Genomic DNA, 17156 nt, shown 5'->3' with positions numbered 1-17156 from the left:
TATGTGTATGTGTTTTAGAATCCGCTTGCATACCTAATACTGTGCTCACCGGGGATGCTTTGCAAGGCGTTTACACCAGAGGCTTAAGGAGGCTCCTCCTCAAGCCAGAATGCAAAGGTTATCAGCAGTCACCCTCAGTGGCTCTTAAGCATTCCTGTCCTAAGAGAGGACTGACTGACCAGGCCTGCAGTCGCGGCTGGGGAGTGTCCCAGAAACAGCCAAAGAACACAGGAGCGTGCACTCTGACCGGATTCCCGGTCAACTGGGCCAGGAGTCTCCTGCCTGGCAGCTGAGTGAGAGCAGAGAAAGGGTGGCCAGCTCGGTCGAAGACAGGCCTCTCCTGGATTCCCTGACCTGTTTGCTGGGCCCGCGCAGAAGGAGGCAGAGAAAACAGAAAATCGACCTCGCCACCTCCTGGCGACCCCACATGTGTCAGGGGGGATGGAAGGCCCGCTATTTGGGGAGTCGACCACCAGGCCCCTATTTGGGGTGGTGGTGCTCTGGGCCGACTCAGACCTCCAAGCTTCTGGTTAGCAGCCAGGCACTCAGACCGACGGGACCACCCAGGGAATAGGAGAGAGACCCTTCAAAGGCACACCAATCTGAGGCACCCGCACCCCAGGTCGCCCTTTCAATCCCATCCCAGAGGTTGAGCACTGCATACATGGTCCAGGTCAGCTGCTCCCAACCCCGGGGCCACTCTGCTCCCGGGGACAAAGACAAGAGTGGCTGTAGAGCACGGTGCAGAGGGACAGTCTCGGAAGCCCCCATGTGCCCTGTCCTATGGGGTCGGGCTTCGAGTCGTTAAGGATGAGGCCACATTTCCTGGTGTGCCTACCACCCCGCTCACAACTAGGAACTCATCCACAGAAGAGGACGGGCGTGGGCGGGGGCAGGAGAAGCGAGAGGACAGCCACGGTGGTTTTCGTGTCACACTTGGCCTAAGGGTCCTCGGAAATCGTGCATCGTCCGCATGGAGAGCCACCCGGCCGGCCTTTTGGTGGCGAACGGCACTGACCAGATGCCAGAGACGTGCTCTTTGCATCAAAAGCAAACCGCAGGCAGGCAGACAAAGAGAGAGCCCTATTGCGACAGAAGCGGCAATTCAGGTCGTGCCCGGTTGGCTACCAGAACAGGACCCGGACTGTGAATCCCAGTGCCTGAGGGGTGTGGGAGAGACGACGACGCCAACGACAATGGGAAGATGGGCCTGGCAGCCCGCAGAGCAAGGGGCCTCGGGCACGTCGGTTCCGGACAGTCACTTGCTGTCGTAGCCCGTCTACTCCCTGTCATGCACACCCCACATCCGTACACCGCACGTGCTCAAAGTAGACTGCACGTTCCACACACACGAGGGTCTATTGGCACAGCCAGGGGAGGTCCCAGCTGTGCTTCTTGCCTCCCAATGAGGGGGCTCAGATGGCCACGTGCCGCAGAGGGGGCACGTCTAGGCCACCCGGTTGGGAGTGCTGGCGGGGCACGCTTCTCCCTGTGCATTTAGGGCTGGCTGTACCAACAAGCGAGCTGTCAGGCACCCAGTGACTCCTGCGGCTGGATAGAAGGGTAGGCATAACACACAAGGCAAACCGGTGATCGCGGAGCCCTTGCACTCAGCTCAGAGTCCCGGGAAAACCACAGAGGCAGCGTTTAAGGACAACCCTGCCCCCGTCCAAGACAAAGCAGAGTCGGGTGGGGTGGGGTAGCGGAAGAGGAGGAAGGGTACGGAGTGCAGCGCTGAATGGGAAGGATGCCAACCCCAACACCCTCAACGCCCTGCGCTCTCCCCGCCCCCACCCCCCTCGCGAGACCTGCTGTCCAACCCGGGACACCTGTGAAAAGTGACCCTCCTTGGAAGAAAATAAGGTTCTTGGCAGATCCCACACTAAGTGAAGGGTCTGGAGAGGAGAGTGCTCTTGGTTACCCGGACGCGCCCCCCGGGACCGCAGGGAACCTTGTCCCTCCTCTAAAGCGGGATGGCCGCCCAGAGAGGAAGGCTGGAGGCAAAGGTTGGAGGGGTGTGCATCTAAAAGCCAAGGGCCACGGGTCTGAAGACGGAAGAGGCGTGAGCCAGCCCGCAGAAGGTACTCTCGTCCGGAGCCTCCGCTTTGGCCTCCAGTCTTGTGAGCTTCATGGTCACTCGTTAGGGCATCCCTGGGCAACCTCGAGATTGACTTTTATGCTGCGGCCTTGGGGGAGTAAGCCCTGTCTTTTGGCTGGCGCGCGCGCGTGTGTGTGTGTGTGTGTGTGTGTGTGTGTCTCCTTCCCTACCACTGGCAGCCGCGCGGATGCTCTCGGAAGAAGGGCCCGTTGGGCTGGTTCTGAAAGGCCAGAGGCTGGAAGAACCCCGTGGAGCGGAGCATCCTCCTCTGCCCCCCTGGGGTGGCCGTGAGCCACGGGGTGGGGGGGACTCCAGCCAGGGCTACTGTCTGTTCCTCAGGCTGGGAGGAGCAAGTGGGGTGGGATGGTGGGGGTGGGGCTTCAGGACCCCGGGAAGGACACCACTGTCACGAGGTTCAGGATCAAGGTATCTTTTATTTCAGGTACCCTGCAGGGGCGGGAGCAGCATGAGGGTGGAGGGGAAGGCGGACGCCGCCCCTCAGATGCCCTGCCCCGAGGGGGAGACAGTTTCTTGCAGCACGAGGTGAAGGAGGTGGTTCTGCTCGGCACTCAGCAGCGGCCACAACTCGCGCTGCAGCGACTTGACGGCTTCAGTGTCCTTCTCGTGGGTGGCCATGACCAAGGACTGGAGTAGCAGAAAGAGTTCCTCGGGCAGCTGGTCACCGCTGTCCTGCGCGTGGCCGTCGAAGGCGTCCCAGGAGTACTTCTCCAAGGTGTGCGCGTGCTCGGGCAGCAGCTTGGCGGGCGGTGGCTGCAGCAGGAGCAGCAGCAGCACGCGGGACACCTCGCAGCGCACCAGCACGTCGCAGAAGGCGCCCAGCGCGGCGGGCGGAGGCCCAGCGTTGCCCACCTTCGGGCCTGAAGGGGCGTGGGCGGGGGCGGCTTCGAGATCGGGCCCGAGTGGCGGCAGCGGTGGCGGCAGCGGTGGCTGCTGCTGCTGGGGGGCCTGGAGCGGGGGCGGCGTGGGGGGCGGCGGCGGCGGGGCGGGCGACGACTGCAGCAGCGGGTGGGTGCCGTGCTCCAGCGCCAGGTGCTGCATGCGGGTGAAGAGCGCCAGCGCGGCGTGGTAGTCGCGCGCCAGCAGCTGGCAGGAGGCGGCGTCGCCCAGCGCCTGCAGCGCGGCCAGGGGCAGCTGGGGTAGCTGCAGCGCGGCGGCCCGCTGGAAGTGGCCGGCGGCGGCGGCCGGTTGGCCCAGGTCGCGCAGCGCGGCGGCCAGCTCCAGGCAGAGCGCGGCGGCGGCGGCCGGCTGGCCCAGCTCGAGGTGCAGGCGCACGGCGGCGCCCAGGGCGGCGGCCGCGGCCTGCAGCGGCTCCCCGTAGGCGGCGGGGCAGAGCAGCCGCTGGCGCGCGTCGCGCTCCTGCCGCAGGAAGAGGCGCGCGGCCTCGGTGAGCGCCAGCGCCTCCCCGGGCCCGTGGAAGAGCGCCTGCTGGCAGCGCGCCACCGCCAGCTGGCACCAGGCCGCGTAGGGCAGGCACTCCTGGGCGCGCAGCTCGCGGCCCAGCTGCCCGAACTGCTCGCCGGCCTCGGCCACGTTCGGCTTCCGCAGGAACCGTTTCTTCAGCTTGTTGGACACCAGCCGGTAGCGGGCCAGGAAGTCGCCGGCCTCGGACCCCAGGCCCGCGGCGCCGCCGCCGCCCAGGCCGGCCCCTGCAGAAGCCATGCTTGCAGTCTCTGTTGCTGTGACCACGGACTTAGCGCTTCCGGGTGCGCGGAGGCGCCAGCGAGGTAGATGAGAGAACATGGCGCTGGCACTGTTGCCTAAGAAGTGCCTTGTGTCCCCGCTGCCTTGGTAACTAGCAAGAGGTGTGTTTGGGGGCGTGGCCTGGCCCTAATGCTAATAATGCTAACATGCCGCCCCTGCTGGCCCTGAGGGCCCACCGGCCAGCCCCTGATTGGTCAAAGCGCAGCCTGCGTGGTGACACATGACCCACGCACGTGATGTCACTGACTGACCTCGAGGACCATGAGGATGGGGGCCTGAGAAGGTCACACCAGCCCCTTACAATCAATCCGCGTACCCTGGGGATTGGAGGGAGCCAGGACTCAAGGTCAAACACCCCCTCCTCACAGACACTGCCTGGACAGTGGCCTGGGGACTCTTGTCTTGGACATAGTGTCCCGTAGCCTCCGCTAAGGTGTCTTGAAACTGGCCCCGCTTTCCAAGGCCATCTCTACCCACCCCCACCCCCACCCCGCTCAATCCTCCGTGCCTGTGAAAGCACCCCCTCCTCGCAGACACTGCTGGGACAGTGGCCTGGGGACTCCTGGACATAGACAGTGTCCCGTAGCCCCCACTACGGTGTCTTCAAACTGCCCCCGCTTTCAATGGCCATCTCTCTCACCCCCCCCCCCCCGCCACCACCACCACCCCCACTACCACCCCGCTCAATCCTCCCGTGCCTGTGAAAGCACTCCCTCCCGCGGTCTCCCCTCCCTCCAGGCCCTGCCCATGCGCCTGAGGTCCCCTGGGTGAGCTGCTAGCCCTCTCCCGTGCGGCCATGCGCCCCTATCCTGGGCAGAGGTACCAACGGAGCCAGGAGCCACGCACTAGGAGGCCTCCTTTGGGGCCCGGCCTCCCTCTCTCAGTCCCCAGGCTCCCGCCGCGTGCGTGAGCATGCATGTGCGCCACTGGGGTTTGCTCCCATCCCTCTGACCCCGGCACGACTGTGTACACCCTAGGGGGGAAACCCCGTTCTCCTTTGGACGTTTTCTTAATCCGTTCATCCCCGGTGTGATCATCGGGTGGGTCACTCCTGCACGCAAGCCATGAGCCCAAAACAAGGCTCCAGGAATTGATGGACCACCCATTGAAATGTTCCAGCCAGCTGATGAAACACTGGAAGCCCTCACCAGCTGTGCCGAGAAATTTGGAAGGCAGCTAGCTGGACCGGACGACGTCCACATTTCTTTCCATCGCAAAGAAGAGTAACCCCACAGAATGCACACAGTGTACAACAAGATCATTGATAGCGCATGCAGGTAACATTGTGCTGAGGATCCCCCAACCACGGTGGCGGCAGCACCCGGGCAGGGAGCTGCCAGAGGTTCCAGCAGGATTCAGAAGAGGGGGTGGAAAAAAGGTGGATCCTGGGTGAAAGCACAGATTACCTGGAAACTGTTTGTTGATGTTTCCTTGACTCTGCAAAAGCATCTGAATGTGTGGGTCATCACAAACTACTGATAACTTTGTTCTGACTTTCAATATTCATTATATGATGCATAATGTTTTTTTATTTACAAAATCAAACTCACTGTTATGAGGCAACTTTGACTCATAGTGTCTCTCTAGAACCATAGAACTACCCCTGTGGATTTTCAAGATTATAACTTTTTTTTAAATCATTGTATTGGGGGCTTGCTTGTACAACACTTGCCATAATCCATATATCCATACATTGTGTCAAACACATTTCTACATTTGTTACCATCATCATTCTCAAAACATTTTCATTTTATTTGAGCCCTTGGTGTCAGCTCCTTATCTTTTCCTCTTCTTCCCCGCCCCCCCTCACGAACCCTTGATAATTTAGAAATTATTATTATTTTGTCATGTATTATCCTTCCCGACGTTTCCCTTCACCCACTTTTCTGTTGTCCATCCCCCAGAGAGGAGGTTATATGTAGATCCTTGTGATCGGTTCCCCCTTTCCCACCTTCCGCTTCCCCTCCTAGTATCGCTACTTTCATTATTGGTCCTGAGAGGTTTATGTGTCCTGGGTTCCCTGTGTCTCCAGTTCTTATCTGTACCAGTGTATATTCTCAGGTCTAGCCATATTTGTAAGGTAGAATTGGGATCATGATAGTGGTGGGGGAGGAAGCATTGATGAACTAGAGAAAATTTGTGTGTTTCCTCAGTGCTATACCGTACCCTGACTGGCTCATCATCTCCCCGCAACCTTTTTGTAAGGGGATGTCCAGTTGCCTACAGATGGACTTTGGGTCTCCACTCTGCACTCCCTCCATTCACAATGATTTGACTTTTAGGTCTTTGATGTCTGATAACTGGTCTCTTCGACACCTCGTGGTCACACAGGCTGGTGTGCTTCTACCATGTGGGCTTTCTTGTTTCTGAGATAGGTGGCCGCCTGTTTATCTTCAAGCTTTTAAGACCCCAGGCACTATATCTTTTGAGAGCCAGGCATCATCAGCTTTCTTCACATGTGCTTATGCACCCGCTTTCTTTATAGGAGTAGACAGCCTCCTCTTTCTCCCACAGAGCTTCTGGTGGTTTCAAACTACTGATCTTATGGTGCATAGTCCAACACATAACCATTATGCTGTTGGGGTTCCTGGTGGTTTTATATTTAGGGTTGCTGAATTAGCATTCCTACCATATTTCTCCAACTGTGTTCCCTTTCCTTTGAATTTATCACACCTGTTTCTCTAGATTATACACATGGCAAGATCCTAAACTCCACATGTTCAATACTGTGTTAGACAGGGTTCTCTAGAGAGACAAAACCAGATTTCTAGTAATTATATATATATTTATAAAAATAGATATATAACATAAGAAATAAACCGTTAAATTATAAAGCAGTGAGACACTAGCAGTCCATTAAGTCTTGAGGGCCACCAGTTCCTCCTCTGTAGAGAGAGCTGGGCTATATATACCCAGGCAGCAAACAGCAAGGCTGGTTTCCAACTGTAACCAACTGTCGGTCCCCAGCTTCCAGAGATGTACATTCCAATTATGTGGGCTTAAAGGGACCTTAACTTACAGTGACACAGTCCACAGACTAGGTGTCCCACAGATAATGTATCCTTTAAATTGAGGCACAGGGCAAGCAAAGCAGTCGCACGCTGGTCCGATGATTAAAGAGCAAGAGACAAGAAAGGCGAGGTTCACCAAGCCATTTATCTCTCTGCCCTTCAAGTAATTCCACTTGTGTTTATCAGCCAGGCTGGCACAATAAAGTATCGCAAATACTAACATGTTTTTCATGAATTTATACATAAGGGTTTATTCTTTAGTGTCCCACAATTCATGCACACACATATCCATGCACACTCACTCATACTTGCATAGCAGACCTAAGACAGAGTACAACTGTCCCTGGATTTCTATGGCTGTACCTTTTGATGGGAGCAGTCTCATCTTTCTGCCAGGGTGCTCTTGGTGGTTTTGAAATGGTGCTCTTGTGGTCACCAGGGCGCTTGCTTCTACTTTGGGTCCTGATAAAAGAATCAGAAGTTGGAAAAGCTGTTTGGGGTTTTGCTATTCCAGTGTAGTCCAAAGACCATCTTCACCTGAGCGCTGATAAGAAATGCAGGATCGATTGTCACCAGGGTGACAATGACAGCGGCTGCTTGGGGTACTTGGCTCCCTCCCATCTAGGCTGGCTCTGGCCCGTATTGTCCCTAGGTCCGTCTTGTCCACACTGTTTGTGGCAGTGGACTTTCTTTTCTTTGGGGGTGCCTGGGAGAGCTGGCCGTACCGACTTGCGATCTCCAAATAATATCGGGGAAACAGAGGTGACCATCTGTGGCAGGTTGGGGTAGACTGGAAGTGACGAAAGCCGTCGGCCTTGCAGCCCAATGCTAGTACCAGTACCAGTATGGAGTAGCCTGGAGGTGCTTGTGAAGACCGTGGACTCTGAGACTTGGCCCTTTATTTGGGGGGCCCAGAGGAACGTGAAGGAGTTCAAGGAACACATTGCTGTCTCTGTTAGCATCCCCACTGCGAAGCAAAGACTGGTCTACCAGGGGCGTGGGCTGCAGGCTGCAAAGAAGCCCCAAGAATACAATGTTGGAGGAAAGCCTATTCATTTGGTGGAACGGGTTCCTCCTCAGACTAAACTCTCTTCATCTGGGGCTTCTTCTGGGACAGGGGTCCTGGGGACTCTGTTCATGACTGGGATGCCAACAGCTGTGTCATGGTTGGAACTTGCGATCTTCCTTGTGACAGCTCTGCACGGACATGCACATTGACATGGAACAGGCCCTGATCCCGAGTGAACCTAGGGAATGAACGGCTGGTGATGGCTCAGCACATGGTCAGGGACGTACACACCTTGCTCTCTCAGACAGAGTGTGGAAGCCCCACCTCGGAAGCTTGTGGAGGTGGAAGAGGTCAAGGAGCAGGTGCGAGCTCAGACCCCAGAGCTCACTCCTTCTGGTAGTCATCCATCCCCCTTCGGAACCAGCACCTGACCCAGAGACAAATGCAGCCCACCATCCTTCCCCTGTGGAATGCCACAAGTGCTCTAGGAGCTGATCATCTCAGTCGCAGGGGAGAGTCTGTGGTGGCAGGACACCTTTGTGACACTGTCACCTGCCTTGCGTGCCCCCTCACCCCTGCCCCGGTCACCCTCATGTGGCCTGGCCCATGTCCCACGTCAACGCCCCATGGAGCTCCACATCCATGTCAGCACCACTGTGACTATGATGGGGAACAGGACTCACCGCCCCCCAGACCACCCCCTCAACCTCCTCTGCCAATGCGCAGGCACCTCCCCCTTGTCCTGGGCAGGCTTCCTCGATGGCTCCCTCCTCTACCACTGTTGAGCCCTCCACTGAGGGGGCACCCCACTTGGGGCCAGTTCTGGCCCCCCACCACCAGCCACCCTCTTGGACGCCCTGGTTATGGCCAAACCCTGGGATAGCAGGTGCCAGGCTTGCCAACAACTCCTACCCAGGTGATGATTACCCGGCCACCCCTCCACTGGCTTGCTCTTCTCACGCAAAGGGACCACTATCTCCCCCCTCCCCCTGTCTCACTGTGACTCGGCAGGGTGTCGGTCCCCCGATGGTGAGCAGCCTTGTAGGGCAGCTTCCCATCAAGCCTGCCCAGCCTCCACCCCCACAACCCTCCTTGGCCGACCTTCAGCTATCTAAGCTCCTGGGGAACCTCCTGGGACCAACGGAGCCTGGGACAGGAGCACCTGGCATGGCATCCCCCACCATCACCATAGAGATGCCTGGAGTCCCAGCCTTCCTCTAGGACATGAATGACTTCTTGGGGTCAACTAAGATGGCCCTCCACCCCACCACCCCACGGCCACCCCCTACCCCAGAGCAGCAGACTATGCCCCCATTCTGGTCCCCTCCTGGAGGCGCGGGGAGTCCCAGAGGGCTGGGTCATCAGAACCTGCCCCAGAGTTCTTCACCTCAGTGCTGCAGGATGTGCTGCGCCCCCTGCTGGGCTCCTGGAGAGCTTGGACCACCAGCAGCAGCAGCAACAGCAGCAGAAGTTTTGCTGCCTTCACACTGCACATCATTGAGCCTGGGCGCATGGGCCCTCAGATCATTTAGGACTCTGCTCTCATTCTTAGGCCAGAACCTTGCTGTGTTGGGCGTGGTGATGCCACTCCATGGACGGTGCCAGCACTACCTGATGGCCAGGAATCCACACCTGATCACATGTGGGAACAACCCACCAGCTGATCAACGGGCAAGAAGACACGCGGGAGAGTTTCATCTCTGGTGCACCCTGAGCCTAGTGTGGACATCCTCCAGACAAACCTGGCCTTGCACCAAGAAGAGCCGTTTCATCGCCCTACTGCCTACATGCTGCATGGCACACACAGTGGATTCAGAGCCCGTTTGCTGAAGTCTTTTAACCAGGGCCTGTTTGAAATGCCTGCCCCTGAGCCCACACTGCCTGAGGGGACAGCAGATGAAGCTTGTCGCTGGAGAATTCTCCACAAGTCTCGAAGGGTGAATCCCTCCTTAGTGAGTTGTCTGACCACTGGGACTGGACTGAACACATGCCCAAGGCTCTGATACTTCGCAGGGCTGGTGATCTGCTCCAGGAACTTACTGAGGAGCCAATGGAAACTCAAGGAGCAGAGAGAATACCCATAAGCCCCAGGGGGGAAATACTTCACCAACCCCGGGAACAACAGCAAGAGAAGTCAGGTCTCAAGGCCCACCCCCTGCTCCAGAGGGGGCAGGCTCCAACATGAGCAGGATGGAGCTTTCGGTGACACAGAATCTTGGGCTGCTGCAATCCCCCCCCACACACACACTGAATGGATCCCTATAATCCAGCAGGACATTCAGAGCCAACGGAAGGTGAAACCGCAGCTGCCCCTGACTGATGCCACCCTCGGCAGTGGTATGCCTGCCAAGAGATGCAAGACCATGAAGGGCGAGGGCCCCCAGCCAAGGCTGCTGCAGCTCCGGTGTGATATGCAAAAGCAACTGCAAGGGACCCCAACCACAGTCCTCCGTGTTTCCCCAGTGCCCACCAGGCCTTCGCTCATGATCCCTAGCCCTTTACTCTGCAAGCCCACATCATCTGGGGACCATTTCCCCCCTCTTCCTTCATACTCTTTAAGAAATGAAAGGGGAATTTTCCCGGCAACACCACCAACCAAAAAAAGGCAGAATCTCAGGCCCCATCCTGGGTTCACCAGAATGTTCACAAGCTCCCCACCTGCTTCCAGGGCACGTGAAGGTGTGAGTCTGGAGTTCTGTCAAAAATCACCTGCCTCACAATTCATCCTTGTGTCTTACAATTCTTGGTAGTTGACCCTGTAAAGACGAACTGAGGCACAAGACGAGTGAGAGGTAAACCAAGGCACAGGGAGACGGATAAAGATAGTTGACAGGACAAAGGGAGAGCAGAAACAGAAATAGCTTTATTAGGGGGGAGCTCCCAGGCAAAGCCCCATGGTCTAGCAAGTAGTCCAGGGGAATCACGGGCTCCTGTTCAAGGTCTGGGGTTTGTAAAGGAAAGGGGGTGGCGAGGGGGAGGTCCATGCTGCAGCAGCAAGGTTGATGGCCCAGGATGTCAGCAGTGAGGTTTATGGCTTTGGAGGTCAGCGGTAAGGTTTATGGCCCTGGAGGTCAGCGGTAAGGTTTATGGCCCAGGATGCAGTTTATCAGCTCTGGCAGACAGAGTGTCCGGTTATCAGGGAGTCAGGCATCCCTGGTGCCGTTTCTCGGTCCCCTTATTTCAGAGGGAACCTGCTGACCTTCAGGGACGTGCAGGGAAGTGGGGCTCCAAACATGCTTAAGCTTAGCCCAGGCATTCCAGCCTTTTAGTGATAAAAAGGGGCGCCGAGATCTGATCTGACTACTTCCTGATGGTACGGGGCAAAGTGGGGAGGGCTATGGGCTGGAATGGTTTGGACCAGCATCAGCAGGCAGGAGGCTGTAAGGATGTAACAAGAGTTGGTTCACAGATTGGATGTGTCTTTCATTCGTTCTTGAAGGAACTCAAAAAGACAGGGACTAAAAGTAAAAGTAAGCCAATCATTACTAGGGGTTTGAATAGGGGCATGACTTAAGACATAATGGGGTTTGGGGACCAGGGGGTGGTTGCTGCATTGCTTCAGCGGTGACTTCTGATCTTTTCAGCCATGGTTTTTTAACACCTTGCCATTTTGCCCAACAACTCTATAGTAGCAACACTCTTTTTTAGAAACCTGCACATGCCTTTCTTGTCAGCTGTTAACAGATTCAATGCGTGATGGTTCTGAAGGGCTGTCTGTGTCAGGGATGTAAGCTGTTGCTGCAAGGAGCTGAGAGACTGTGAGGTGGAGTCCAGGACCAGCTGGAGGTGTTTGTTACAGTCCTGCGTTTGTGGGAACAGAACTAGTTTTTAAATTTTCCAGCCATTCGAATCCTGTTTATTCATACCTGGTGAGGTGGGGTGCTATGGTAACTGGGAGACAGGGGAGTGGTGTAGAGCTATTCACATTATAACAGCACTCTGGTGCTATCACTGCAGGGAGGCTAGATAGACCAAGGTGGGTTAGGAAGCTTTGCTGTGGAAAAGTTTATACATTTAGTTAAAGTTTTATTGCACCAAAATTTACACAGTTTCAAACCATCAAAAGAATTGCTTGGGTAACAGTTATATCTGCAAACTTCATTCAGAGAAAAGCCATGTGCACCCTGATGTGTGAAGTCACAGACTAGCTGTGGCTGGACATTGGGCAGGGATGAGCTGCTCTGACGCCTTTGTGTTACCAGGGAGCCATCAGCTTGATGTTTTTCGTATTCCTACACTGTAATCCTTCTCTTACAATAAACACGTGTACTTTCCCTTTTTCATTAACTTCTCAGCAGTTTTCTGCAAACTTTCAAGCTTCTTCCACACTCTAGCACAGTCAGACAGACATTTTATAATAAGTTATCCAACTCTTTTTCTATTTTCAACTTACTCTGACCTTCTGAAACGTACTGTTTCCATTTAAACGTAAGCAGTCACTGAATATGAGAATTGTATTAACTGTCAACAAAGGGTTAAAGGTTTGCTGGGAATTCTCTTTGCTGCCTCACTAAAGGGTGCTGTGACCACCCTCCTGGAGTTTAATGGCTTAGCTATAAGGGAGAAATTGGGGATTTAATGTTTGAAAATTTTACAAAGCTAAGGAAGCGAAGTATTTGCTTCATTGCAGTTGGTGGAATTGTAAAGAAAAAGGTTTTCAGATCCAGTACGGAAAAGTGGGTAGGATTAGGGGGAATAAGAGACAGAAGGGTGCAAGGGTTAGGGACTACTGGGTGAATGGGGACTACGCCTTCATGTATAAGACGCAAATCTTGCACTAAGCCATAGGAACCATCTGCTTTCTTAACAGGCAAGATAGGGGTGTTGCAGGGAGAATAGACTGGTATAAGAAGCTGATTAGCAAGGAGGTGTTGAATGATAGGCTTTAGGCCTTTTCGATGGGTGAGGGAAATTGGAAACTGGGGGCAGGATGGGACGGTGGAGGGGTCTTTAAGGCGGATAAGGACGGGTTGGTGATGCTAGTGAGGATGGGTGGGGAAGTGTTCTATACTTTCAGGTTTACCCAGGGGGACAGCAGAATCGAGGAGGGTGTGGGCGGGGAGTGGTGATGGAAAGTATTAACACAAAGGGGGTTGGGGAAGGAGAGGTGGGTGGCAGGCCGTTCTACTGAAAGCTGACTCCTAGTTTAGAAAGCAAATCTCTACCTAGTCGTGTCACAGGACATGAAGGCATTACTGAAAAGGAGTGGGAAAGAGGGGAGCCCCCTGTGTCCAAGAACAAAGGGGAAGTTATTAGGGGTGTTGAGGGTTTGTTGTCTTCTATTCCCATAACCATGACAGGGGAAGAAGTTGGGCCCTTGAAAGAGGTGAGGGCTAAAAAGGCAATTCCTGCACGTTCACCAAAGAGGAAACTGGCCTACCTGATGCCTCGATATCGCCCTGGGCTGGCGGGGAGAGTCACTAGTCACTAGTCCCAGCAGTGTCAACGGCTGGTCAGGGTTCAGAGGGACAGTCTCTGCACAGCTAGGCGCCAAGAGGCAGTCCATTTTCCAATGGCCTGCTGACCACACACCGGGCAGAGCTTACTGGGGGCGCAGGGCTGCGGATAGTATTTAGCCCAGTGCGTTTCCTGACCGCACTTGAAGCAAGGTCATGGAAGCGGGCGGTGAAAGCTGTTCTTTCTGGCAGTTTTCTGCCCCTTCCCACTGGCTGGCTTTGGAGCAGCAGGCCGGGTTTGCTTGTTAGCTTTCTGGCGAGCCAGGGATTTGTGTACCACCTCTGCCTATTCCTCTTGGGCGTTAAAAACTTTAAAGGCCCTGTTTACCAGGTCACAGATAGGGGTTTGAGAACCATTCTCAGCTTTCTAGTTTAAATATCATGTTAAGTGAGGTCGTGTGCCTGAGTAAGGGATCGGAACTCTTTGATAAAGGTGGTAGGATCCTGTGAGAAAACACCTAGCCTGCTTCTTACAGGTGGCTATTATGGGCTTGGGAGGCTGCGGGTGTTGCCTCAGAGGAGGCTGAGCAGGAAGGGAGCTGGAAATGAGGAGAGAGAGACGCCAGGAGTCTGAGGGGTCTGGCCCCGGGGAAGGGACGGGTGTCAGAGGCATAGTCACCTCAGTTTTGGGGAGTTGAGGGGGCAGGGGAGGGAGGTGATGGTGAGGGGTACCCAGAATATGGAGGAGGCTTTACTAGGGGCAAAGACAAGGAGTCCAGGGGTTCAGAGAAAGACAAGGGGGAGTACTGTCAGGGGCCTGATTAAGAGATTGTTTGGCTAAGAGGACTTGAGCAGAGTGACAGGCAGTACACAGAGAGGGGTGGGAGCAAAGAAAGAAAAATACCTGGACATAAGGGACTTCAGACCACTGTGAGTTTGCTGACAAAAAAAAATGTCGAGGTCGTGGAGGATGTTCAAATTGAAAGTGCCATTTTCTGGCCAGTGCAACTCATTGCCCAATTGGTTTTGAGGCCAAACTTGATTACAGAAAAAGACCAGGCGCTTAGGGCAGAGATCAGGAGCCAAATCCAAGTCAGTAGGGTTGGCCAGGAGGCAGGGGCTCCCGATGGTGTCTCAAACTGTAGGGGATACGGGCAGAGTAGAAGGGTGTCCCTTGGTCCCCGTCCGCACCCATCAGTCAGGAAGCGGCTGGCAACCCTGGGAGGCATCCCCATCAGACTTAGGGACCCAGGAGAGAGTCCTGGACTTCTCTGGAACAGGAAAGCTCCCTGGCGCAGGCCTGTGACTTTGTCCAGCAGACAGGGACCTTGGATCAGTGAGAGATGCAACAGGGAGCAGAGGAGGTGGAGGGAGGCCTGGCTTTTATGGCTGGTAAAATGGAGGTCGGTCAGAGGCCTTTGTTCAGGGTGAGAGAAAGGGGGAGGAGTAGAAGGTTTTAGAGAAGGTACTGCAGAGCTGCAGACCCAAAGCACACAAATAAGTAGAAAAGGGTCAGAAATAACTTAGGCACCTTAGTCGTCTGAACGCACGGTGTCTGGAGTCCTGTTCCAGAAAGTAAACACGGAGATAAAGACAAAGGGCTGGGGGCCACACGAGGGAAGTGAGATAGACACGAGAAACTGTCCTGATTGTTGCACCCCTTTTGGGAAAAGGCAGTTATTTCCAGCTCCTCCTAGTGAGTTTGCTGGTCCTCAGTGTCCGGAAAGAAAAACAAGACAGATGAGACAGATCGAACATACACAGAGAGATACTGACCCGAAATCTCTGGTCCAGGTGGGCTTCCAGAGGTTCGAGAGGAGAGGAGGGGTGGGCTACATCCCAGCCAAAGCAGGGCCGGGACAGCATGGAGCCCCTTGCCCCCCTGCCTCTCCTGGGCTTCAGCTCCGGATATCAAGATGAACTGAGGCACAGGACGAGTGAGAGGTAAACCAAGGCACAGGGAGATGGACAAAGATAGTTGACAGGACAAAGGGAGAGCAGAAACAGAAATAGCTTTATTAGGGGGGAGCTCCCAGGCAAAGCCCCATGGTCTAGCAAGTAGTCCAGGGGAATCACGGGCTCCTGTTCGAGGTCTGGGGTTTGTAAAGGAAAGGGGGTGGCAAGGGGAGGTCCATGCTGCAGCAGCAAGGTTGATGGCCCAGGATGCAGTTTATCAGCTCTGGCAAGCAGGGTGTCCAGTTATCGGGGAGTCAGGCATCCCTGGTGCCGTTTCTCAGTCTCCTCATTCCAGGGGCCGATTGCTGACCTTCGGGGACGTGCAGGCAAGCAGGGTCCCCAGCCTGCTTAAGCAGACCCCTTCCCCTCACTGTCCCTGAGTGCATTCTGACTCCTGGTGACCTGCCAAGACAGGGGAAAGTGCCCTTTTGGGCTTCCTTGACTATAACTCTGTACCAACGCAGAAAGTTGCAACCTTCTCCCAGGGAGCAGCCGGTGGGTTCAAAGGGCTGGTTTAGTGGTTAGCAGCCCAAAGTGTAACCTGCCACAGCACCAGGGCTCCCCACTTGGTTCTTTAATATATGTTAAAGAAACAAACAGAAATCATAGCCCCACCATTTCCATTCCAGCTCCTAGGAAGCCTATATTGCAGGATAGACCTGCTCCCTAGGGTTTCTGGGATGGTCCATCTTTACAGAAGCAGAAAGCCTCAAGTTTCTCCAAGACCACTTGATGAGTTTGAACCACCAATCTTGAGGTTAGCGGTCCAATGCTTACCCCAGTGCCACCAGGGCTTCCTCAATTATATTATGATGTACACACACTAGCCCGAATGTCGAGCAATGCACAAAGCATAGGACAACGGAAGTTCTGACTGCAAACACACTGTGGTCAATGTGGCGCCCTGAGGAGAGGGCAGTCTAAGCCACTGGCCGTCCAGAATTTGCATCGTGAACTATCCGCCTCCCAGGGACCCCCAGGGCAGGCAGCGCAGGAGAAAGGGATCCAAGCAAGCTTCGGTGGCTGTGGAAGGGTGATGAGCAAGTAGGACCTGCCTGCCACACAGCCTGATGGGGCTGCAGTTCCTGCCTGCCCACCTGGCCCAGAGCGGTCACGTGGAAGCCCCTTCCTGGAGTGGGTCATGGAGGCATGGAATGGCGTCTCCAGGGAGTTCGTTCATGTCTCTAGCAACTTGAAAGGTGAGGATGACACCCTGCCAGGAGGAGGCACTGAAAACGTGGCTGAGAATAACTGAAGGAAACAGCAAGCCCAAGAAACAGTGCCTGCAGGGTAAACGTAGAAAAGGGCGGTGGGACACAAACCAACCCCACCTGAGAGAGGGCCCACATGACCAGGACACATGGGCTTCAGGAAGATGATCCGAAAAGAAATTGCTTCGGTCCATTTCTTGGTGTGGGGAGTCCACTGCGTTCCCATCCCAACTCCAAACTCAGTGCCACTGAATTGATTCCCTGCACTCATGGACCAGGCTATGTAGAAATGTTCTTTGGGAAAAATGAGATGCTAACATCGTGACAAAATTATGACCAATTGCCTCCGTGCCAGCTGGTGGCTTTTCAATAGAGAAAGGAGGTGAACGTGGAAGAGGGTGGATAAAATACATGATGCTGTTTCATTTCTCTTTCTTGCATGTGTGTCGTCCTAAGGTCTTCTTTGGTAATGTGGATGGGTCTGGTGTCAAGCACAACACTTTCGACCCTCCGATGATCGCTCAGTACATCCGCCTGCACCCCACCCACCACAGCATCCGCAGCACACTTCGCATGGAGCTGATGGGCTGCGATTTAAACAGTGAGTGTCACGCCATCTCATGGCTTTCTCTTTCCTCATGGCACATACCCCGCTTGCCCAGGCCTAAGGGATGTCCCAAGACCCAGGAAAGATCGGGTAAGCCAACTATTTGCTCATCCTATCCATGGGGTCCCCGGGGTCAACCACCTGCT

The 17156-nt window shown here is 55.0% G+C and overlaps 2 protein-coding genes and 2 pseudogenes across 2 annotated transcripts in view; 3 read left to right on the top strand and 1 right to left on the bottom strand.

The window, feature by feature from the left end:
- F8 (coagulation factor VIII) overlaps positions 1 to 17156 on the top strand; it is a 127622-nt gene that overhangs the window by 99106 nt on the left and 11360 nt on the right. Inside the window, exon 23 of the mRNA XM_075538595.1 lies at positions 16860 to 17004. Within this exon, the coding sequence (XP_075394710.1) occupies positions 16860 to 17004 (145 nt within the window). The remainder of the gene's footprint in view (positions 1 to 16859; positions 17005 to 17156) is intronic.
- Positions 2519 to 3901, bottom strand: F8A1 (coagulation factor VIII associated 1). The gene has a single exon (XM_075538747.1). The coding sequence runs from the start codon at positions 3857 to 3859 to the stop codon at positions 2597 to 2599; it is 1263 nt and encodes a 420-aa protein (XP_075394862.1). The 5' UTR covers positions 3860 to 3901; the 3' UTR covers positions 2519 to 2596.
- Positions 3967 to 8335, top strand: LOC142434737 (large proline-rich protein BAG6 pseudogene; annotated as a pseudogene).
- On the top strand, positions 8867 to 10334 carry LOC142434736 (large proline-rich protein BAG6-like; annotated as a pseudogene).

The sequence above is a fragment of the Tenrec ecaudatus genome, chromosome X, assembly GCF_050624435.1.
Source record: "Tenrec ecaudatus isolate mTenEca1 chromosome X, mTenEca1.hap1, whole genome shotgun sequence".
NCBI classification, from domain to species: domain Eukaryota; kingdom Metazoa; phylum Chordata; class Mammalia; order Afrosoricida; family Tenrecidae; genus Tenrec; species Tenrec ecaudatus.
Note: the sequence above shows the minus strand (reverse complement) of the source record. Positions and strands in the feature narration are given on the sequence as shown.